This window comes from Natator depressus, chromosome 3, assembly GCF_965152275.1.
Source record: "Natator depressus isolate rNatDep1 chromosome 3, rNatDep2.hap1, whole genome shotgun sequence".
In the NCBI taxonomy this organism is placed as follows: domain Eukaryota; kingdom Metazoa; phylum Chordata; order Testudines; family Cheloniidae; genus Natator; species Natator depressus.
The window spans coordinates 126,131,913-126,155,707 of NC_134236.1; the positions used below are offsets into that span (position 1 = coordinate 126,131,913).

General features: G+C 41.6%; 1 protein-coding gene across 6 annotated transcripts in view; it reads right to left on the minus strand.

Annotated features, from left to right (window-relative positions):
- RPS6KA2 (ribosomal protein S6 kinase A2) overlaps positions 1-23,795 on the minus strand; it is a 484,946-nt gene that overhangs the window by 107,505 nt on the left and 353,646 nt on the right. For 5 of the 6 annotated variants that reach the window (XM_074948755.1, XM_074948754.1, XM_074948757.1 and 2 more), the window contains 5 exons: positions 21,593-21,673; positions 19,587-19,666; positions 15,739-15,845; positions 5,416-5,453; positions 4,190-4,332 (listed from right to left, as the gene is read on the minus strand). In XM_074948755.1, coding sequence (XP_074804856.1) covers positions 4,190-4,332; positions 5,416-5,453; positions 15,739-15,845; positions 19,587-19,666; positions 21,593-21,673 — 449 coding nt within the window. Of the gene's footprint in view, positions 1-4,189; positions 4,333-5,415; positions 5,454-15,738; positions 15,846-18,993; positions 19,057-19,586; positions 19,667-21,592; positions 21,674-23,795 lie in introns of those variants that run through there. The other variant, XM_074948759.1, reaches the window with a different exon arrangement.

The window sequence follows — 23,795 nt, forward strand, 5'->3', positions numbered from 1 at the left end:
CTATATAAAGTAGGAACAACACACTAGAGCTTGAACAGCTTGTTTAGATAGAAAATTACAATATTCCCTTGGCAACCACTGACCCATCTCAGAGATCCCTATTTTTGGGCCAAGTCTTTGATCTCTTTTTACCCAATCCATTTTGATCCTTTGATCTACATTTTATGTGCTTGGATCTTGCATCGTGGCTCAAGAGAACAAGCCCTTAAAATGGCTTATAATTCTTTTCCTCTTTATGCTGTTGCTCTATATTATGAATTGAAGCAAATGGTATAAAAGGAGACAAGGGAGTATCACTATTTGGTGACTGGTCTCATTGCTAGGGTAAATACCATTTTATCACTATAATTTAGAACTTACTGCAGGGAACATATTTCTTACCCTATTGATCAAGATTTTGGATATGAATAATACACTTACATACATTTTCCATCAAGGTACGTATATGCCTCCAACTAGTCTATTTTTCATGTGAATTTGCCAACATATTGCAAATTGCTTTGCGGTAAATTCTAACCAATATCTGGATATCACTTAATTCTTTCTGATCTTTAGTTTATCTTAAGAACAGCTTCTCCACCAGAGTATGTTAGTTACAGTTCAAGGAAAATACGGCATAAGGAGATACAAAAAGAGGAAAATGCTAGCAGCAGATATCCTCCCATACTTTTTGCATATAGAAATCCCTTTTTACTGCTTCAATCAGTTAATGATTAAAAGGAAAAAAGGTTAAAGTGATTAAAGCTTTTTTTTCTCTGAGGTGTCTCTGGCAGCACTCAAAGGCTTAAGGACCAGCTTACAGTTAAGATGATTTTACTACCTCTATCTGTATTCCATTATCTTTTCCAATATATTAAGTCACTGAGGAGGGGAGTAGGAGAGAATGAAATGGAGAAAAAAGATTAAGAATACTGAGCACTATAATGATGATGCAAAGGAGACACAAATTAATAAAAGGAAGAAAGTGACATCATATGTGGCAAATATATCAATAATGAATTTTCCTTTAGTGGAAGCATTTCATGAAAAGTATGCTCCAAAAATAAGTATGTAATAAATTGCCTTGGAAGGTTTAGTATATACTAGTAAGACAGAAGCCTTCATGTCACTGATCTAGACATTATCATCAATGACCTCTTCCTCAGAGGTGCTAAGCACCCACAACTTACACTCAAGTCAGTAGAAAGATGAACATTCGGCACCTCTGAAATTCAGGATACAAATCACCAGAGTTAATTTTGGATTAATTGGCATTAACCAGTTAGTTCAGTGGTGCAGGTAATAAACATTAAATTTTACACTGATTTTTTGTTGCCTCGCATTCCCTCTTTCTTTGGTGACACCCTGTCTAGTTAGATTGTAAACTCTTCGGGAAAGTGACGTTGTCTTCATATTCGTTTGTAAAGTGGCTAGTAAACTATTGATGCAATAATAATAAAAACATTGAAACAAAGTGCAAGAGATAGCAGTACAATGATGTGGTGACACAGACAGTTCTGTGTAACTGATTCACATCTAGTGGAGCTGCTCTGGTAGGTTAAAATAAAAATTGTCCATCACCACAAAACAACTTCACTATGAGCTGAGTTTCACTCTGTGAGAAGAGGGTCATTCTGTGGAAAGATCCACTCTGCTCCACCCCCGCTGTAGAGACACGGGTCTCTGTGGGCAAAGGGTGATCTCTGGAGGACCATAGCTTCACACCAAGTGTGAAGCAGTGGTAGCTAGTGATTTTTCCTTATCCCTCATCACAAGGGGTAGTGTCAGCTTCCTTTCTGCTCCTATCTGCTTCACCCCAAAGAAGAGCAGAGGTGGCAATCCCTCAGAACATCCTTCTGTTGGCACAGCTCCGTTGTAACACCACAATGACCTACTTATACGAAAGTGAAACTTCAGTGTAAAGAGCGTAAAAGTCCATAGAAAGGCACCAACCCAATTTGGGGTTTTTGACACCACTTCATTATATCCAAATTGACTATAAACAGATTCCACTGTTTTGTTGGTGGGAAGAAACCTAAGTAGAAGCAGAAGGAAAAAGTGGTCCAGGAATGTTCTTGGTGCTTCTATGCAATTGGTCTGAGATTTTTTCGTATAACAAAATGAATGATTCTGGAAAGGAACAAGAACATGATCCTAAATTACAAAAATTGCAGTAGCTCAAATAAGTTGGAGTCAACTGCAGATGTCTTTAAAGGTAGCTTTTTTATAGTTGATCCTATTTAAATTGGTCCAAAACCAATTTGCATAAAGACCATAACTATTAAAAGTTAAGCAGTAATGGAGAGAAAAAGTGATCCTCACACAATTGATCCAGAGCAATGAATTTTAAGAAATGGATGTCAATGAAGTTGGGGTGAACCAGTGTCCCTCCTCTGTGCCAATTTATACCACACAATGGTATCATACACCAGGGTAGATGGCACAGACATGCCTTAATTAATAAATGACTGGGCTCTCTGAAAGGACATGACTAGGCCAAAAGGTACCCGATACTATAAAAGTAGCTGGGATCTATTTATAATAGCTTCTTCTCTGTGAGGAGCAATTATTTTAAAAATCTGTTCCACATACTTTGCCCTTCAGCAAACACTTAGCACACAAAGCAAAGACACAAACATGGTCATAGTCAGACAAGTGACAGGAGAGCAAGAGTGAAGAAGATGACAACTGTTTCAAAATTCTGTTTGCCTTTTTAGGAGGCAGAAAATTAAGGGTCTGAAGAGAATCCCAGTGACCACTAGAAAAAACCATGCAGAAAATCCACTGTCAGGTGGTGCTAGAGTTGGGCCAGGAGATATGGTTCCTTGCACAATGGTGAGTTTTACTGATGTCAAGAAGACAACTGAAGGGAAGCACAGCTGCTCATGAACTACTGAGGTGAAATGAAACAGCCAAGATGCCCTCTAAAAATGAGTTCTTTATATATAAAAACAAAACACAGATGTTTGCCAAGGTTTCAGGAGGAAGTCAAGGGCAAAGACAATAGCACATGCTCAGGGGAGGTGGACAGGACAGAAGAAGCTGTCCCCCTACTTTGCCCACCCTCCAGTCCTCACTAGAGCCATGGTCATGAGAAACATCGCTGACTTTACCACTGGTTCTAAGGAAGTATTCCTAAAGGTGCAGAAAATAGAATTTAACCACCACTGTTATATTCATTTCCTACTCCCCACCTCCTTCAAATGGGGGCTGATGCAACCAAATTAATACTGTAAAGAGTAAATAATACTAGCTAAAATACAACTCCTAGTTATGTCCACCTCTGGGTTTCTTGGTGAATTTGGCCTACTTCACACCTGTACCTGTCTTGCTTATTATTATTTATACTACTGTATCACCTAAGAACCCTACTCATGGATCAGGACCCCATTGTGCTGGGTGTTGTATAAACATAGAACAAAAAGACGGTCCCTGCCCCATGGAGTTTACAGTCTAAGCAAGCTGCAACTCTTCAAGGGAGGGACTATGGAATTTGAGTCTCATATTAAACGGATCAGATTGTCTATGATTAAAAAATAATAAATAATGTGTGTCGTTAAATGTCAGTCAGTATTGGCTAGGGGAGTTTTGGTTCTCTGAAGGTGAATTTAACAAAATCTGCTCATACTGGGAGCTTAATCTCAGGCCTTTATGAAGAAACAGCCTCTGAAAATATTGTTAGCCATTGAACACAAGAGCATGTGAATCTGAATCTCTCCTCAGACTTTCCCAAAGAGGTTTCACTTTTATTAAATGCTGCAGAGGTGGAGAACCTCCCCGGGTTTCTCTAAGAGATCAGCGACATCCTACAGACAGATGCCACATGGGGAATTGCTTCCATTCAAGAACCAAGAACTCAAATAACAAAACAGTGATCCTGCTTATTCCTGGGGTGATTGTATTTTTCTAAACTTGTTCGGCCTCTCTCTTTGGAATAAGGTTATCATGACTCATGGCAATCAATTATAACAGCCAGCTTATGAGAGAATTGGAATGAGGGAGTGAGAAATTAGTGGCCATATGTCATCTCATATAATGTCAGAAGTAATTATTTTCCTACTGCTGATGCCATGTGAACGATCAAAGCAATCATCACCCATTTATGTCCTCCTTACTACCAGTCCATTAATTGCTGAAAGTGAGCCTTCTTAGCCTGAAATATCCAAACAGCTGCCAAAAGAATGAAAAAAGAAACATAATTCACCCTTACCATTAGCACACCAAAGGACCACCAGTCTGCACTCTGAGTGTGTCCTCGCCGGTTGACCACTTCTGGGGCCATGTACTCTATTGTCCCACAGAATGAATAGGCTCTCTTGTCATGGTCAATGGCCTCCTTGCTCAGGCCAAAATCTAGGCACATTTTGTAAATAGATAGAACTCTTGTCAGATCTTGGTTTACGATTATAAACACTATCTCACATTTAAACAGCATTTTTCATTCAAATGAAACCCAACAGTTTACCACAGAGATACAGCATACCGAATCCAACTGAAAATTGAATATTTACAGAAGTGCACATTCACGTAATGTGCAGTTTATGTGCACATAAGCACCAAAACATACTCAGAAGTTGGAAGCTGCATTTGCATGTGGCTATATGCGAACAAAATTCCCTGCTTGCATGTAGGGTTTTGTACCCTGAAGTTGGACACATCCATTTTTCCACACGCTTCTGAAGATACGTCCCTGAGATGGCAGAAGTAATCTGGATAAGCAGAATGCTTATACACCAGCTGGAATTTGCACAGGACATTGGAGTTAACACCCAATTCTTACAAAAAGTACCATGGAATTTCTAATCATCACAAGTGGACAAGCATGCAGCGATGCCCACACCTCAGCTCCAAGGCAACACAGGGATGTCCATTCTAGGCATCTTTTGGTTGCAGTCTAATCTGAAGCTAGAAGCCATGTCAGAAGGGTGTGCGGTTGCAAGGACTCTTTGGTTAGAAGTCTGGAGCTGGAAGCCACAGTCAGGAGCCCAATTTTATCTGAAAAATGGTACTTCCTGCATGCACAGGGCCCTTACACTACACCAGGCCAATGGCTCAGCAATGACCAGAGGGAATAATGTCAGCTACTGAATCATCAATCCCACTTCCTGCAGCCTCTAGGTTTTCTCTACCAACTTCCTTAGAATCATAGAATATCAGGGGTTGGAAGGGACCTCAGAAGGTCATCTAGTCCAACCCCCTGCTCAAAACAGGACCAATCCCCAATTTTTGCCTCAGATCCCTAAATGGCCCCCTCAAGGATTGAACTCACAACCCTGGGTTTAGCAGGCCAATGCTCAAACCACTGAGCTATCCCTCCCCCCAGTATCCTTCCCGCTACTGACCCAAGATCACAGCTTGATGCATGGAAACCAATGCAGTACATAGGCAAGCTTATACAGATTAAGTTTCAGTGATCAAATGCTGTTCTTTACACACCTGTAATCTTAATGTGACCCTCTTCATCTAGGAGGATGCTGGAAGGGAAAAGGCAAAAAACATAGAAGGATTATAAAGATACGTAGTACATTTAACAATAAAGAATAAAAAATGGTGGAAGAGAGGAAATATATACAAATTAAATATACATGTAGCCCGCCTCCTTCTTAGAGACTCCAGAGAAGAGAAAGATCCCCAGAAGCCCAAAGGGCTACATACCTATATGCATGAGACATGAACAGTCTGTGCAGGCTGGATAATCAGCCTGACTGATATACCAAGGCAGCCAATTGCATGATTTGAATGTTTGGTTGGGACTGCCCAGACACATGATCTGAGACCCAGTGTTTGAAGGAAGGGAGTTGACTGCAGGGTGTCTGCTTTCAGCAACAAAAGTCACAGAGCTTTCACTGCTCTTGAAGGAAAGGAGAGAAAGGTGCACAGAGAACCCAAGGCTCTTTGGTTGCAAAGTGATCTACAGAGTCTTAAAAGGGAGAAATAAGTGGACTCTTACACTCTTGAAGACCAGAGGTTTCTCTGAGAGTGGGCTACACACATTTTTACAGTGTATTATCATCATCAAGGGTAAAACAAAAAACAAGCAAATAATGCAAGTTAGATTTAAGGCTGCCATTCTGTTCACGACTCCCCGGGCTGGCTCAGTGTTGCAGCAATCTCAGAAGAGAAGTTAATTTTATCACATAGACTTTAAGTGTCAGCCACCTATTAGGTAGGCCTGTGAACCAATAGGCACAATGTGACAGGTTAAGAAAAGAATGAGGTCATACCTCTTAGATCTGCATGCAGAAGGTTGAACCAACTGCATGGCACCACCTTGCCTTGGATCAGTTGGAGCACTCTTATACATCCAGGATTCAGTGAATGGAGAAGCATGAGGGGGTTGCCCAGAAATGAGATGTTGGAGGGAGGGAGTGTTGTCCCCTTTCCACCTCCAACACCCAATGGGAAATCTGCTGAAAAGGTAATACAGCCACAAGGGAGGATTACACAGTTCTCATCTCCCTAGGTCCCTTCCAGTGAAATTTAACTCCAGAGGCCATGATCCGGTCATGCTGTGAGTAATTATGTTGAATTTCCATGCTTATATCAGCTTAAATTAGCCCATGAATATTGTTTATTTTGATGTATTTCATTTTTAATAGTAGAAGTAAATACATTTTTATTTTCTGAGTTAAGTTTAACTCAGCACCCATAACAGATTGAAAGGTGATGGCAGAGCGACCTCACTGGTTAGGGAACATAGTAAAACCATGGTAGTGAGACTGTGGATATCTACAAATGCAAATGAATTATCTGTCCCAGACTCTGTAAATAAATGCTGCGCTCTTGAAGGAGCATGCTGCACAAGGGATTTAGTTAGGTATTCACTTTATAAATTATTTTTATCATATGAAAACAGTAGTATGGAGTATTTAATCTAATTGCTGATTTATGTGTTGAAGAAAACCTAACTCTTATCTCCTGACTGCTTGTGGTCCATAAAAAGATTCTACTGCACTTTTCAGAACAGTAGGGATGTTAAACCTAGTCACCTGGTCAAATTCCAGCATGGGTAATTGTATTTTACGCACCTAAATTTCCTTACCATACCTATTGGATCTGATACAATTCTTTACTTTTTGCCCTGAACTATTCTGTAGTGTTTCTGTGCACTGCTGAATATATTTTTTCAGCACTGAAGGCAGCTCTCTTTCAGTGATGTGAAGTGATTTCTCGTTATGTGATTGTGATATATTTCACTATTCAAAAATATTTGTGTGGAAAAAATGGAGATTCTACTGATTTGTAGTGTGATTTTGATAATGGGGAGACATTTTCACTTTCCCCACTATTATAAGCAGGTTTTTTTTAGTAACAAATGTTAAAAATGCAATCTTGGAGTTATAACCTTATGTTTTCATATATTTGCTCCAGGCCAACATTTGCTGTTTTCACAGAAGCATTCTGACATGAAACATTAAGGCAGCCAGCAAAAAATCACCTTTAGTTTTTGTGGAAACAAGAAAGAATGTTGCGACAATATTGTGATTCAGTAACTTTTAAGGATATTAATTTTGTCGCCCTAATGTGGTCAGCACTCCTTTAATCAACAAAAAGATTAAATATGGAAAGCTAGTAGTCAATCACATTGTCTCTCTTTATATTCCCGTCCTCTCAGACATTCAGATCATCATAATACATATAATTAAAAGAAAACATAATAGAAGCAAAACTGGTACATTAGCATATACTTTCAGAAAATGTTGTCTTTGCACTGAAACATAATTAAACAGATGATCATCTGTAATCCATTTGTAGGCTGGGAACAGACTATTATCAAGTATAATTCAACATCAAAGGCTGACAGCTGAGTCACTATTATTGTTCAATAAGTAAAGCTTCTTCTTTTCTATCCCCTCCCACCTTCCTGAGGAAGCATGATTTTTACGCACTAGCCATGTAACAGACATGTTTAAATATGGACTAGTGATAATCTTCCCTCAACAAGAGGATTACACTGAGGAAGATAGAGTTTTAGGCTCCCCTGACCCATGTGGTTTGGAGGCCAGTCTCAGGAGCTGGGTGCGAAACCTTGTTATGGGTTAGGCTAACCCTCCCTTCCCAGGCTGATAGGTGTAAACTCACCCTTCAGTTACCATCACTGCAAACATAAGCCCCACCTAAGACAAAAGGCATGCGTAAACCTGCCCAGGAGTGGGTTTGTTGAGATTTGTTTTGGGTAGGTGTTCCTGGGAGTGTGAGAGAACACACAGCTACTGAGGTCACGGATCAGAACAGAGAGAGAGGCAGAGGAAAGGAAACAAGAAAAAGGCAAACAAGAGCCTGTGAGCATAGTGACAGGTTTCAGAGTAGCAGCCATGTTAGTCTATATCCGCAAAAAGAAAAGGAGTACTTGTGGAACCTTAGAGACTAACAAATTTATTTGAGCATAAGCTTTCGTGAACTACAGCTCACTTCATCAGATGCATAGTGAGCATAGTGTGACCCTGGAAAAAGCCATAGAAAGAGCTTTTGGCACTGGTGTTGGCTAAAGAGGCTTGGGGGGCTGGTAAGCTAAGGAACTGCTTCTTTTGTCTTGATTCCTTCTGCATTCAGAGACACAGGACTTTATACTTTCCTTGTAAATAAACAAGATTGCATCAAACAAATACCTGCCTCTTACCAATTTCTCCTCCCACCTGGAACATCCACAGAGCCCTGAACTTTGACTAGCCAGTCAGGTCAGAAAGGGGCAGCAGGAGCAAACATGTGGTAATCACACAGTTTTGACCCTGGAAGTGTAGAAGGGCACACAGTGATGACTCTTCTTCACTCCCAAACCCAGGGGAAGGCTTCTGATAACAATGTAAGATTGCGGTTCTGCAGTAATTCCAGGGAATTGCCAGCTAGGCACAGAGCAGAGCTGCAAAGCATCCATTGAATTCTCCCGTGAATCATCCATACTATAAATAGTTTATTTCCCACTGGAAAAGAATGCTGCTTTTTGCAGCATTAACTTCTGAACCATGCATTCTACATCCCCATCCTCCTTGAGTAGTTCACAGCAATGGACTGAAGCTAATTTGTAATCAGGCTAGCTGTATTGCCAAGAGTGAAAGGGGCCTAAAAACATGCAGTGGGCTTTCTGACAATAGGACCCTTATTCTCATGGATTCATTAATAAAAATGAACACACACATCAAAGCACTATATACTGTATAGAGAGTGGGAGAAAGAGAAAAAGAACGTTGCAATCTTTTGGGAGACACTCAGACCCTATCGCAAGGAGGGTCTAGACAGATGAGATTGGAAAGAATTTTTGTTTGCAATGCAGGAGATGAGATTCCCTGCATCAGGCTCCACACATTTGATTCGACTATGCTCCTGTCCCTGTTGCATGACCACTAATACCTCCACCGAGGGGATAAGTCATGTTCAGCGTTCCCGCTCCATTTTCTTTGTATTTAGCAGGCGACAAACTCCACTGAGTGCTACATTTTTGTCCTTAGGCAAGCTTACACTTCTGTCACTTACACTTGCAGCTTATACTTGCCCAAGGACAAAATGGGGAGGGAGTGTATGGATGGATGCATGTATGCACACAGAGTAATTTGTCCCCTTACAATGTATAAAATATACAGAACTCCATATTTATGAACCAAAAATTACACTGGAGGGAAAAAAGGAAAATGAGCTACTAATTGGAGGGGAAAACATGCTCATTATTGCAATGAATCAATTTAAGATTAGTGAAGCAGCCACTGTATCCACGACTAATTATCCTGACTGAAACGACTGGCATTTAGTAAACTTCACCAGTAATTGTGGAAACATACCTCTTCTTCGATCATTCTTCCTGTCTTGTCTCTTTATGTTTTATTCTTTTTACTCTACTCTATCATTAACAGAAAGCTCTATTGTGACAATCACAATTATTTCAGCTACTGCATAGGAGATGCACAAACCTGAACTACATACACTACTTTTGTTTTCAGGGGGAGGGGGAAAAAAAAAGAAATCAGACATTGTTAATATGATTCAGGCATGGAAAAAAATAATCTTTCTTCCAATTCAATGGTTTGAAATTATAACAATGGAAGAGGAAGAACAGATAAGCAAGTTATACTAGGTTATAGTTCCACTGAGGACGCCAATGGTATCACAAAACCCTAAGATGGAACTTCTCTATATTCTACTTATGCATAATTATTTTTTCAACGTAAGGTTAGAAAGCGTCTGTGTAAAACTGAGGCTCTTCACATTCTATATTTCACAATTAGTAATAATAATAATAATAATAATAATAACAACAACAATTTGCACTTCTCTAGTAATTTCCATTTTAAGATCTTAAAACACAAACAATGAATTTAATCGTTGACAGCCTGAACCAATGCCTATTGCCCTTCATTGGATCAGGCCCTGAGTCAGGGGAGAATACAGATCTCTGTTTTACAGATGGGGAAACTAAGACAGGGACAGTAGAGAGACATGCCCAAGGTCACACAGGATGTTTGCAGTAGAGCTGGGATTACAACCGACAGCTGAAGTCCACAGCTGAATCTTAAACACAAAAAATCCTTCCCACTGGATAGTGACATTACTGTATATCTCAAATCAATACTAAAATGATTCTGTCTGTGACACTTAGCAATTTCTGTATCTGTTTTTTAGTTCTGATCCATGTCTTCTAGGCTTCACTTTGAGCTTTAGGTTCAAACAAGCCTGAATGCAGAATGAAACTCAGCCAAAACTACCAAATTTGGCCTGGTGCCAAACTCATGTGGAACTATTCGAAGTTTTCATGATTTTGGTCAGATTTGCTCCATGCTTAGGTCAGGCCTTCATGAAATGTAACCTAGATTTTATGCTTTTCAGCAAACTTGGCCAGACGTTCTGGTTGCTAAGAAAACCTGAAACACCATTTGAGTTTCATCTGGTTGCAGGTTTTGTTATGAAAGTTCCTCACAGCTCCAGAGATCAAAATATCTTCATAAAACAGGAGACATTCACAAATTTCGGATGTCATCACATTGTATTGTGTGTTTATTGTGGTACAATATTTGCATCATGTCACCCAACCGCAGCACTGCAGATTGTTCATCCAAATTCATTCGTTATGTAACTCCAGTACGTTCAATGAAGACAATGAAGAGTTACAACAGAATTACATCAAGGATGAATTTGGTCCTTTGCACCACAAAAGGAAGAAAATTACCTATGACTTCTTGGTAGGAGGTAGAACTACTCTCCCAAATCCTTCATACTACTTTAACCAGACCATCAATACAAACATACATTTTCATGTACGGGTTTCATGAACTGTGTATGTTTTTCCGGCATTTAATGGCTGCCTTTAAGGGATCGATTCTGCCATTCTTACATTGAATCATACTTTACTGCACAAATAATTCCACTGCTTTCAACGGGACTGAGAAAGACCAATTTTTGGCTATTTAGATTAGATCCTCTAGTTCTCAGCATCACAACACTTCCTGGTGTGCAGAAGTTGCACTTAAAAACTTGTCAGTGTGATTAATAGGTGGTTAATAACACTAACTCAGTATCTGCAATTTTCTCTAGATATTTGTATGAGGAACATAGAGAAGTAAAGGGAACATTGCAAATATTATGGTTATATTATCAGGTAATCTAAGGCAAAACAGAAAGTTTTAAAGAGTGACCACCCTAACAGTATCTAAAAATGGTATCCAGTAATTCTTTATTGATAGCAAGAATAGAAAGTTAAAAAAATATTCCAGATGTTTACAGTTGAAACTAATATTTACTAGTAAATCATCGCCTTAAAAGACTTTATATATATAAAACAGTACATGGGGCAGTTGGAAAGTCAGGCTTGTCTGAGCTTTTATGATGTGATGTAAACCATCAAACCAGTGTTGCACTCAGCACTTTGCTAGGGGATCTACAGAGAGATATGATGCTCTTGGTATCTGTATTGCAGTTTTGCTTGATTATTTCTGAAATATTAGATGCATTCAGCACTCTCACATGTGGTTTGAACCAAGTTAATGTAAAAAAAGACAACTCAAAAATAACACTTTGAAAGATAAATATCTCCTAATGTAGCTTACATATAAAATCTTTCTAACAATTAACTATTCTTTTCTAACTTGTCTCTTTTTCTTTAATGTTTTGGATCAGATCAGCCAATAGGGCTTCATAAAGTGCTGATGAAACCACAAGCATTCATGCCATCCTCTCCTAGGCTTGGTCTACACACAGTTATTGTACTGGTATAACTATTGTGGTTAGCAGTGTGATTTTTTACCCATATACTTATACCAGTACAGCTTCTAATGTGAACATACTGTGACAAAGTTCCTCCTCTACCTTGGTGGGTCTAGCGCTTATTGGCGGATTTGCTCGCCTTGGAGCTTCACGGCAGCCCTCAGCTTGGCCGTTTTTCTGAACCCACAGTCGAGGTATAGTTAAAGCAGTACGAACATTTGTGTGTAGACAAGCCCTTAGCTACACCAATGTAATTAGAAGGATTCCTTTGTATAGCTTTATTTACTATGTGTTCAGAGTCATTTATTATAGACTGAATTGGTAGCACTGCCTATTATTAAAGTTGCTGACATCCCATTATAAGACCCTGTTTCCAGTTATTTATAATTTTTGCCAAACTTCAAGTGTTTGGGCTAAAATTTTCCATGCTGGGTGTCTGCCTCAGGTTGAATATTTTGGGGGGAATGGGGGAGGACAAAATTTAATCTAAAACAGTTCATCCATTTACAAGAATGAAGCTAGGAAAAAATATGTTGTTTTCCTCATGTTAAAAAATTAAAGCAACCTTTTGTGTGTAAAAAGCTCTAGCGTCCCCATGCTTTGGAGCAGGCACTTGAAATTTGGCAGGGGATAGCCTTTGTGTCAGGGATGTTCATTTTGCCATCTCGATGAAAATCTGCCCAAGTTTGGCCAAGTTACATGCCTTTGAAAAAAAGTGCAACTTGAACATATTCAGAATTTTAACAGCTAAACTCCCAGAAGATTCCGTCTGCACTGAGCATGCTCTGGGACTGAGCAGGACCTTCCCTAAAATTGAAATTATGGGCTGCTGTGGGTTGTGCGGGGTCTGGGCACCTGAGTGGAAAGAAGAGAGCCTAGCGCTCCTATGCTCTCAGTGACACTCCAGCCCCCTGGCTGGGCCCAGGCACCAGGGAGGAGGAAGTTGCTTTATTCAAATGCAAAGGTGACCTGAGGAGATATGAGCCAGACCTGTGGGAGGAGTAGATTATGACAAGTAACCTGGGAGGAGGGGGGGAAACTGGGGGGGGGGGGGGAGACTGGGAGCTAGGGAACGAAACTGGGACTAACTGTGCAAGCAGACTGGAAGCTGGAGAGAAAAATGGAGTGGGGTGACTGCACTGAATGAGGGAGGGATCCTATGGAAAAATAATAGGTGATCATGTAATTAAAAACTGTATCATAATGTATACACGCAAGGGGTTGGAATAAAGATTGCATAGGGAATCTTAATTCTGGCATTTCCTAACTTTTGAGTACTTGACTTTGCAACCTTACCAATGATCTTTTAATTTCGCTCTTTTGAGGGTGCAATTCTGAGATGTATTTATATCTCAGATTTTTGACTGGATAGAATTATAAAGACAACAGAGGGCCTATCTAACACTGGTTCAGCTCCATTGATGTCTGCACCAGCGGGAGCCCTAGTGTAAATGGGCTACCAACACTGGTTTTTTGAGCACCATGTTTACTATCAGCAGGATTAGGTGACATGAGGATGAATAACAGCATTAGCAGCTAGTGGGCTCTCTACATTATGGCTCCCAACACTGCTAAAACCAGTTCAGTTTATATAATCTTTGGAGGCCTATTAGTCCCATGGCAGCCTATTTTGGCTTTTAAGGGGCCTAATGAGCCTGTTCTCATTTTTGTGGTCACTTTACCATTAACTCTGACTTTCTTATATTTCTCACTTTTTTGTTTGTTAAACACAACTTCACTGCCATGTGCCTACAAACTTAACTACACCGTAACTCAGCTTTTTAAATGGGTTTGTATTAGGATTATTTTCTAGCAGTGATTCAGTACTTCACAGGTTGGTCAAAGCAACAGGCAGTGGAGAATGTGCCATTCCCCAACAAAAGAAACAATATCATCAAGTAGAGCACACTAGCACGATCCTTAATTAGAGCAATCAGAATAAAAGATCACAAACACTATTTTATTTATTTATTAGCTTTTCTATGGTGCTCATGAACGCAGTATGTGATTGCCTAGCAAACATGAATCAACTAAGTACCAAAACAAAGTCAAATCAAAAGGGTTCCTGGCAGATAGAGATACAGAAACATATGGCACTTGTTACTGATGACAGATGTTCTTTTATATTTGATATTTGGTAATAAAGTGATACATTTATTCCTTTAGATGTTAAATTCAGTGGGTGACTTTCTGCACTTGATAAATTTCTGGTTCTTATTTTCATTTATCCAAAAATGACTGGAACTTTTAGTAATTTGTGAAATGGTCTTTTGAGTAAATGACATATAGTTTCAGTCATGTCATTATCTCCTGGTTTGTCAAAATGACTGCAATGTATACATGAAACTGAATTTGAAGGTTATGTAATTTGTATCGTATTTGTGGATAAACAACCTTCCTGTCCACAACTCCTTACAAAATCAAGCTTCCAATATTCTTGGCTTCTTCTTTCCTTCAGAAGTATGAAATTGATTACACACCACTCTGAAGAAATAATTGCATTTATTTAAATTGCATGGCATGAAGGGAAAGAATATTGCTATGTTCTTAGAGTTTGGAGCATAAAGGATAGTCAGACTGGCTCTGTTTCTGCACTACACTGTAATCTCCTTTAAACAAACCTGAATATTTCATTAAAAAGGTTCATAACTTTTAAAGGTTGAAGCACGTTTTATTAAAATTGGCATGGAACAATGTATGCTAACCACAAGTCAACTGGAACAGAGCAACAACAAAAAATATCAACTGACTCGCAGTCATCTCACTATGAGTGTCATTTGCTTTATTTCAGTAGTAAATACAAATATTTTTAAAAAGCAAAAAAAAAGGAAAAAAAAGGGAACACTAGCATTTTAGAAACAATAAATTTACCAGTACTCTTGGCAAAATTTAGCTAACATCACTGAATAGTTTGTAAACCAGCAGGATTAAGGCCAGTTTATATTGGTTCACTGCTACAAATAGAAGTAAACTTGTTTAAATCGAGAAAAGAACTTTAGGGTCAAAATCTGATCTGCATTAAAATGGTACAAATCCAGAGTAATGGCATTATTCTAGATTTACCTCATCTGGGACCTTATTCCATATCTTGTTTTGAACGGAGATAATTTATCCAGTCAAAAGCAATAGGGCACCCACTCTGTTTGACTATATAATGTTGGACTATAGCAGATGTTGTGTCACATCATGCTGAAGTGGTAGGGTCGGAAGGCTGGTTGAATAGGTAGGGCACTGGGCCGAGACTCAGGAGACCAGAGTGCAATTCCTGGCTCAACCACAGTCCTCCTCTAGAATAACCTTGTACTAGTCTCTTGATCAACACTGTGCCTCAGTTCCCCATCTGTAAATTGGGTAAATTTACCGCACAGAGGTGTTGAGGATAAAATCTAGTAATGATGGTAAGATGCTCAGATATATGATTATGAGGACGCTACAAATACTCAGATAAGATAAGGAAAAAGATACGTAAGGACTTTCTTTGGCATTTTGTGACTTATTAATAATATAACAAGGAAGTGATTTAAAAGGTTTATATATATGTTTTCAGTTAATTTATTCTCCTTAACTTACTTTTCTGGTTTTAGATCCCTGTAAATAATTCCAAGACTATGGAGGTGGTCTAAAGCCAAGGCCAGCTCAGCTAAGTAGAACTTGACATCCTCTTCGGTAAACATTACCTAGTCAGAAAGAAAAGAAGAACAAGTCTAATCACTGTTATGATAACAGATTGACTTGAATTCTCCAACTCAGGATTGCAAGAAAGACCATCATATCAGATTCAATTTGTCAGTATTTGTCTGCACTCACATTAACCCTCCTCATCAGGTTTTCCTGGTTATATGACAAAATTCTGTTCATTCAGCTACATTTTCCTCTCCCTTAAATCATGCTGCTTTCATTCTTGTTTTTGGTCAGTTCAGCTGACATTACATACTAATATAAATCCGGACTGAGCCCAGAAGTGAAAGTAAGCCGGTACTCCCTGGTACGGCGTACCGGCAAGAGCCGGTGTCCCATACCGGGGTGGATCGGCTTCCCCAGGCGCAATTTAAAGGGCCTGCGGCTCCTGGCAGCGGCTGGAGCCCCCGGCCCTTTAAGTTGCTGCCGGAGCCCTGGGGTAGCGGCGGTGGGGTTGGGGCAGCGATTTAAAGGGCCTTGGGCAGTAGCGGCGGCCGAGCCCTGGGCCCTTTAAATCGTCCCTGGAGCCCCGCTGCTGCTTCCCCAGGGCTCTGGCAGGCTCCGGGAACGATTTAAAGGGCCCAGGGCAGTAGTGGCAGCCGGAGCCCTGCTGCCGGAGCCCTGGGGAAGCGGTGGCGGGGCTCTGGGGACGATTTAAAGGGCCCAGGGCTCGGCCGCCGTTACCACCCAGGGCCCTTTAAACCGCTGCCAGAGCCCCCGGCTGCTGCTGTTATCCCGGGGAGGGGGAAGGAGGCACTTGCCGGTACAGGGTGGGCCAGGGCTGGCTCTGACCTCCCCCAGCCCCACCCCTTCTGCCCGAGGCCCCGCCGCTTCCGGGGGCCAGAGCCGGCCCCAGCCCAGCCCCGTACTGGTAAGTCACTAGACTTACTTTCACCCCTGGCTGAGCCATAGTCTATTGACGTCAATGGCAAAAAGTCAACAGTGCACAGCCAGGCCCTTAGTACTGGCATATATCCTAGTTTACTAAAATATTGGCATGTGGTTCCCAAATTCCCACAAGCTCAGATATGGACCTATTTTGTCTAAAAGTGAACTGAAATGCTTTGTGTTTTATAAAATGACTTATATTTAGTTCCAAAATATTAACAGAATATGCAGCATGTGTAGACTTAGGGCCCAATCACAAAAACACCCCACTGAAATCAATAGGAGTTTTTCCACTGACTTCAGTGGGCTTGGGCTCTTAGTTATGCCAAGCTCCTCTTTTATTTACCTGCTGAGACATACGTTTGCTATCAGACCTCCCCCTGGTGACATGAGACACAGAACACAGTGAAAGGCACAGGCACAACACCTACAGGACCAGAGGTGGCTCCCCCACTAGTCTAGCCTGGGGCGACAGCAAACCCCTGGGAAGCCTGGCTGCTAAGGTATGGCAACTGCAGGCACTGGCTGTGAGGCAGAACTCAGGGAGCTGAGCAGCAGCTGCAGTTTACCCAGCTGGCTGCTTCTGAAGCATCACTTGGGGAGGTAGGATAATGCTGTCTTCTAGAGACATTCCTGGCAGTCAGCCAGGAGTTGTCTTCCTCCTGGTGCTGGTGGCTCAAGTCCTGGTCACGGTCAGACTTGTTCCTTTGGTGGCTGCAGCAGCTCTCACCACATCTCCAGGAGGGCAGGGGAGCGGAGAGGAATATGTGGGAACCTGTGAGGAAGGAAGGGAATGGAGACAAGGAGAGATGCCCTTTCCAGGAGCAAGGAAGCAGGGAGAGGAGCCGGTACACAGCCGAGACAGGTGAGAGAAGAACTGCTAGCACCAAAAGAAGGTGGTGTCTCTTGGTCTACTCAGACTTCCACCAGCTGCTGCAGGGACAGTACTATCCACATTCTGCAGTACTATCACATCTCTTGTTGCCCAGTTAGCTTGCACAGCTGCCACACCCTGTGCCTTGGGTTCTGTCTCACAGCTGTGCCAATCCCCACCTCCAGTGCTAGCTGTTGCTTCTCTCCAGCAGCCAGACCCAGCATGCTACCATGTGCCCCAGGTTAAACTCCTTGGGATTTGTAATGCCACTGGCAATAGTCCCTTCGGTCAGAGACTTGTAATCTCCGATGAGCTCAGCCAATGATGTCATTGGAATAACATCCTCTGCCACTGTCTCTACCAGATGCTAGGTAGAACCAAATTCGATCTAGAATTTAAAATAGTGTAATATGTTTTAAAAAAACCCATTTGCTGTCATTGCTCTATGTGAATTTAAAAAGCAAATTTTCAGGCGAGAGCAATGCTTTAAGAATTTGGCTTGCATTATTCACATGCACCTTCTCTCTCTCTCTCCCCCTGCATTTGCACCCTCCACTTTGTCGTACCAGGTGTTTTTTTTTACATTGTCTCACCGTGACTGGTGCAAGACCCTTCTCCCTGGCAGCCCCTGCCCCCATCAGCAGCTGTCCTGTGTCAGTCCTCCTCATTGACTCTCCCCCTCTTTTCAAATTTAATCTGAAAACAATTATTTCCTCATTTCTCTCTCATTCTCTCTGTCAGTTTTCTCCCCTCTGCTATTTTTTTATTATGTAACTATATATCTATGGGGATTTAACTCTGGGAAGCAGTGTGGGATAAGGACTGTATGAAATGTTCTATTCAGACTAAAAGGTGCTGTATTATGAATAATGTATGTTTAACAAAAATAAAAAGTTACACAGGGAGAGAGAGTGAGAAGCCTGGATCACTCTTCTTTAAATTAAAGGAAAGATCATTGGAACTGAAGGATTAGTCACCATCTCTGGCCAGGGTTGGGGTAATGTAATTACTGGGACAAAAGGGCAGAGACAAAGTAGCATGGCTAACCTAGCACGACAAGGTGTCCTTGATCTTTCAGTGACCTCGTGAGGGGCCCTCACAACCTTGCTGCTTCCTGCCCGAGCAAGGCTTCTAGGAAAAGACCTTGCAGAGCCACTTAACAACCTTGGGTGAAATCTTGCCCAATGAAATCAATGGTAGTTTTGCCATTGACTACATTTGGGCCAGGATTTCACCCTTTGTGTTTTTGTGCTAATTCCAAAGGGTTCAGAGTCAGCTCAGGGAGACTCTCCGATCTGGGAGCTAATCAGGGATAGACGAACTCAGTTACAGTAAGGAGGGACTAGGTTATTCCCATGAAAGAGAGAGAGAGGAATTTTACTCACCAGAAGCCATGGCAGGGAACTCTGGGGGAACATAAGGGCCACCCTGCCGGCCTGTTTGTTTTGAATGTTGGCCTTTACTTGAAGGAGTGCAGAGAGAGACTTCTGCAAAGTGTAAAATATTGGTGAAGTAAACTGGAAAACCTGGAAGGGATTTTGGCATTTCAACCTGAGCTGCCTGTGAACTCTCTAGCCACCCAGAACCTGACCCTGCTACATGTGGTCACTTGAGCACAGGCTTCATAGAGTGGGGAATCTGGGTATATCTTTTCTCTCCACATCACAGCCAGCAAGTGTCTCTTTTTAGCAATGAGTCCGGGGTTATTCTACCATGAGAAGGAACTAGCAATGATCTAACCATTGGGAGTAAACTGTAATTACGTTTTCTATTAACATGATGCTCACGCTCTGTCAGGTATGTCACTTATCACACAATGTAGATACAAGTATTAAAAAAGGTTTAGGGAAATTATAGCAAATTACAGCTCCAATTCAGTTACATAGAATGAAAATACACCCAGGGACACACACAAATTCTGAAAATAATCCTAGACATTATTTTGTGTTCTACACACACACAAAATCAATGGGCTTACCTCTTTGGAGAGTCTTGTGAAAAGGTCCCCTCCCCGTAGGAAATCTAGTATTAGATACAACTTTCCCTCTGTTTGAAATGCTGCATTAGAAAAGAATGGAGATGTTGGATGTTTTAAATCATTACAATGTCTCCAAAGAATGAATATTATTGATTAATTCTGCATTGTTCGCTAACTCTCCTACCATGTTAACACTTCACTTTTAGAATGGAATTATTTAAGATCTCTGCTGGACTAAGCAGTCTAGACCATACTACAGGGAACAATCCTGTGTTAGCTGGGAGATGGAGATTTATTACTAATGAATTCTTTGCCATGCTTAGCACCTGGTCCCAGAGCTTGGGCTCCAGTCTGAGCCTGAATGCCTACCCAGCAATTTTAGAACCCCGCAGCCTGAGCCCCACATGTCTACGTCAGCTGATCTGTGCTGATCTGTGCAGGCCTTTAATTACTGTGTAGATATACCTAATGAATCTAATGCTGCCTTCTATTGTACATTGCACAGGGTGAAGAGAAGAAAAGAGAGTAAAACTAGGTAGTGAGGCTCCCAGAATTGTGGAAAGAGAGAGCTACAGCTGTTCAAAATGCTCACAGAAGCCCCTTTGCACTAGCAATAGGACTCTTCAAGAATTCAGGGAGCTTGCTGGGCTAAGACAGGCAAATCTAGGGGAAGCTGCTCTGTGTAACTGAAAGCATTGCAATAGTTTATCAGCACTGCAATAATTACTCCTGGGGGAATTCTGTGCCAAAAAATTAAAAATTCTGCGTACAATATTTTAAAATTCTGCAAATTTTATTTGTCAAAATAATACAACATACCCATGCCAGTTTCAATTATTTTGGTAATTTATTTCAAAATACCTGTTGTCAAGTGTGTGTGTAACAATACAGACACACACAAAAATTCCCCCAGGAGTAGAGTTAAAGAAACCCCTATAACAACCCAGGTCCTGTTTCTCTGCTCCCTTCTCCCCTAGAGCCCAGTCAGGGGGCTAGATGCCCACAACCCCTCCCCCGTGGGTCCAGCCATGGTGCCCTCCTGCCAATACACCTAAACCCCTCCCCCCAAGAGCCCAGACATGGTCCCCCAGCCCAGATACCCCTCCCCCAAGAGCCCAGCTGCAGGCCCTCTCCCCCCAGCTACCCGCATCCTCTCCCACCCCGAGCCAAGCCATTGGGACCCCCTTTGCCCCTATACCCACACCCCCTTGCCTCAGAGCCCAGCTGCAAGACCCCCACCCTTGCCCAGATATCCACACACCCTCCCCACAGAGCCCAGCTGCAGGGCCTCCCCCTTGCCTAGGTACCCGCACCCTCTCCCCCCAGACCAGACACCTGGTCCCCTCCCCCCCAAAGCCCAGGGATCCAGAGGGAGAAACAGCCTGATGCTCAGTTCCAGGCTTGCACCTTCTCCTTCCATCAGGGTGTGTGGGGAACTGCAGCTGCCAGGAACCCTCTAGCTCTGCCCACTCCCCATGGCAGTGTCTTCTATGTGCGAGCTAGGCTCTGCTGGGTCCATCAGTCCTTAGCGGCGGCCAGCAGCACTGTAGCCCATTTCTGTGGGGGAAAGGAAATTCTGTGCGGACGTTAATTTCTGCAACATTCTGCATTGCGCAGTGGCACAGAATTCCCCCAGGAGTAAATAGTTTATAGAAATTTAGTGAGTGCTATCAATTATTAATAGTCTTTGGAAACAAGAGAATCTAATAATCAAACTGTTTGCTGAAGAGGGGTGGTAGAACTGGCCTATACATCTTTGTTATCCCACCAACACCCCCCTAGTAACACCATCATTACATTACACCTTGTATCAAATTTGTTTTGACAGAGGCGTAGCAAAGCCCTCCTCCTCATGCTGAAATTTTCCTGTGATATAAGGAAAATGAAGTCCATAACTGAGTGGGGTAGTATTTAGCAAAGTGGCATTCTTATGAAATGACACAGATCCAATTACAATCCCAAAACACATGTACGAGTGAATCCGAATTCCATTTTATTATAGTTACCATAATGAAGCTTGACTATGAAAGGATGATTCACTTCTGCCAAAATATCTCTCTCCATTTTCGATCGCACCCGATCCCGAACTATAAGAGAGAGAACAATAAGAACAGCAATCAGTTAAGAGGCAGCATGGTGCACTGGAGAGAGCATTGAACTGGGACTTGGGAGATTTGGATTCTAGTCCTGACTCTGCCACTGGCCTGCTGTGGGACCTGGGCGAGTCACTTCACCTTCCCTGGCTCTCTCCCTGCCCTTACCGCCTGTCTAGTTTCTGTAGATAGTAAGCTCCTGTAGATAGCAAGAGACTGTCTCTTTCTCTGCATTTGTACAATGACGTACTAATCTTGGCTGAGCTGTGAGGCACTAAGGCAATATAAACAATAGGAAGATTAAGGTTTACAAAAAAGAATTTTAATATAAAATAAAGCTATATAAACTCAATATCTAATTTAAAAATAAATAGAATATAACAGCAACTGACCATGGCAAGTTAATCAAGAGACTATGGTAGGTTAATCTTGCGTGCATTTAAGCATACTTGTGCTGTGCTGACATTAGCAATAAGGATGACTCATTGAATACCTGGATGTGGTTTAGATTAAATATTTTGAGCTCCCAATCAGATCCAATTAGTAAAAAGGAAAAGTCTGTGGCTGAGGCAAAAGAGACAACTATTATTTTCATCTGCAGAGACAATTACTGCAGGGCAGAAGCAAGTGTAATGATTTTTTTATGGATCAGATGAATGAAGAATAAGAGAAAAAATAATTACAGACGTGAATAGGGTTCAGACTAATCAAGACTGAAACCGAAGATCACCTAGTAACGGATTTTAATAGAATTTCACAACACCAAGCTGGGTTCCACGTTTCAGATTAACATCCCTTGATCCTAAAGATGTATTTTATTCTTGATCACAGTTTTACTGATTTTCTAATAAAGTTGTTTAGGTTTATTGTTCCTTCTCCTTGTACCACATTATTTATTCATCTCCAAACTGCAGCACCCACCCACTGGGTTGTGAGTCTATTTTAGTCAATAATGCATGAGACCTCACTGCGGTTCTGTTGTCACATGTACATGTGTTGGGTGCATTGATAAATGAGAGGTCAAAAGCTGAGTGCCTCCAACACCCAAGTAAGGAATATATTACAGTGCAATGACACATTCTTCTGTACAACTGTGCTTTTAAAATTGTTGGTTTATAGACACTGGTCCAAACCAAAATTTCAGATATGAAAAACCTTGAATGTTGGAAAAATGTGGGTCTCTAGCTATTTTAATGTTTTATTTAAGACAGGACCCATATAAGCATGATTTTGTAATCCTCAGCCATTCACATTGCTTCCTCAATTCAAGCCATTTTGCAGTAAAATCCAACCACACCAAGGCCAAAATTCCATACCATGTGCAAAGATGGCATACCATATAGTCCTGCAGTGCAAAGCTAGGCACGGGCATACATTTCTCATGTTGCACATGCAATATACCACAAGTAGCCAGTCACGTACCCAGTGTAGGAATGCTTGGGGTAGAGACTGCTACACCCTTCCTGCATAAAATATTTACTATTTCAATCAAATGGATATACTACGAGGAGTGCTTCCTGAAGTCTAGCTATGCCAAATGCAGGCAACCTCCCAAAACATTCACGTAAGCCATGCATCAGCCCCAAGGCGCAACATCCCCAAGTGACAGGGTAGAGAGGTAGAAGTGGGCAGAAGCAGAAGTGGTTTGTTACCCACCATGGGTAACAGTATAAATCAGCTGTAAAGCTCTCGCGCCATCATAGACAAAGAAAGGCCACTCAGCTATGCCCACCACACCAACCATACCCCTATACTGCTTGGTGCTTGACAGTAGTGCTGCGCTGACATTTTTTTACATCACATTATAAAAAGCTTTGGTTTTAAGTTATTTTAGACATTAGTTTGAGGGCAGTCGAATGTAGCCGCAGAGGTGATATTTGTGATGTGTGTTCATGTGCATCACATCTGCGCGGCTATAGCCACGAACAATGGCAGGACTCCCTCACCCCATTGGGTATTTCTCCTGACACCTTGTTAGGGTGTTGTGGTTTTAGGTGAGCGCCAGGATCCTGTTGTGCTGGTGAGAACACGGAGGGAGGTGCTGTATCAGGACAGTGCTATATGAGGAATGGGATATTATAATAGGATGGTGGCACTAAGTGGTGGTGGTGGTGGG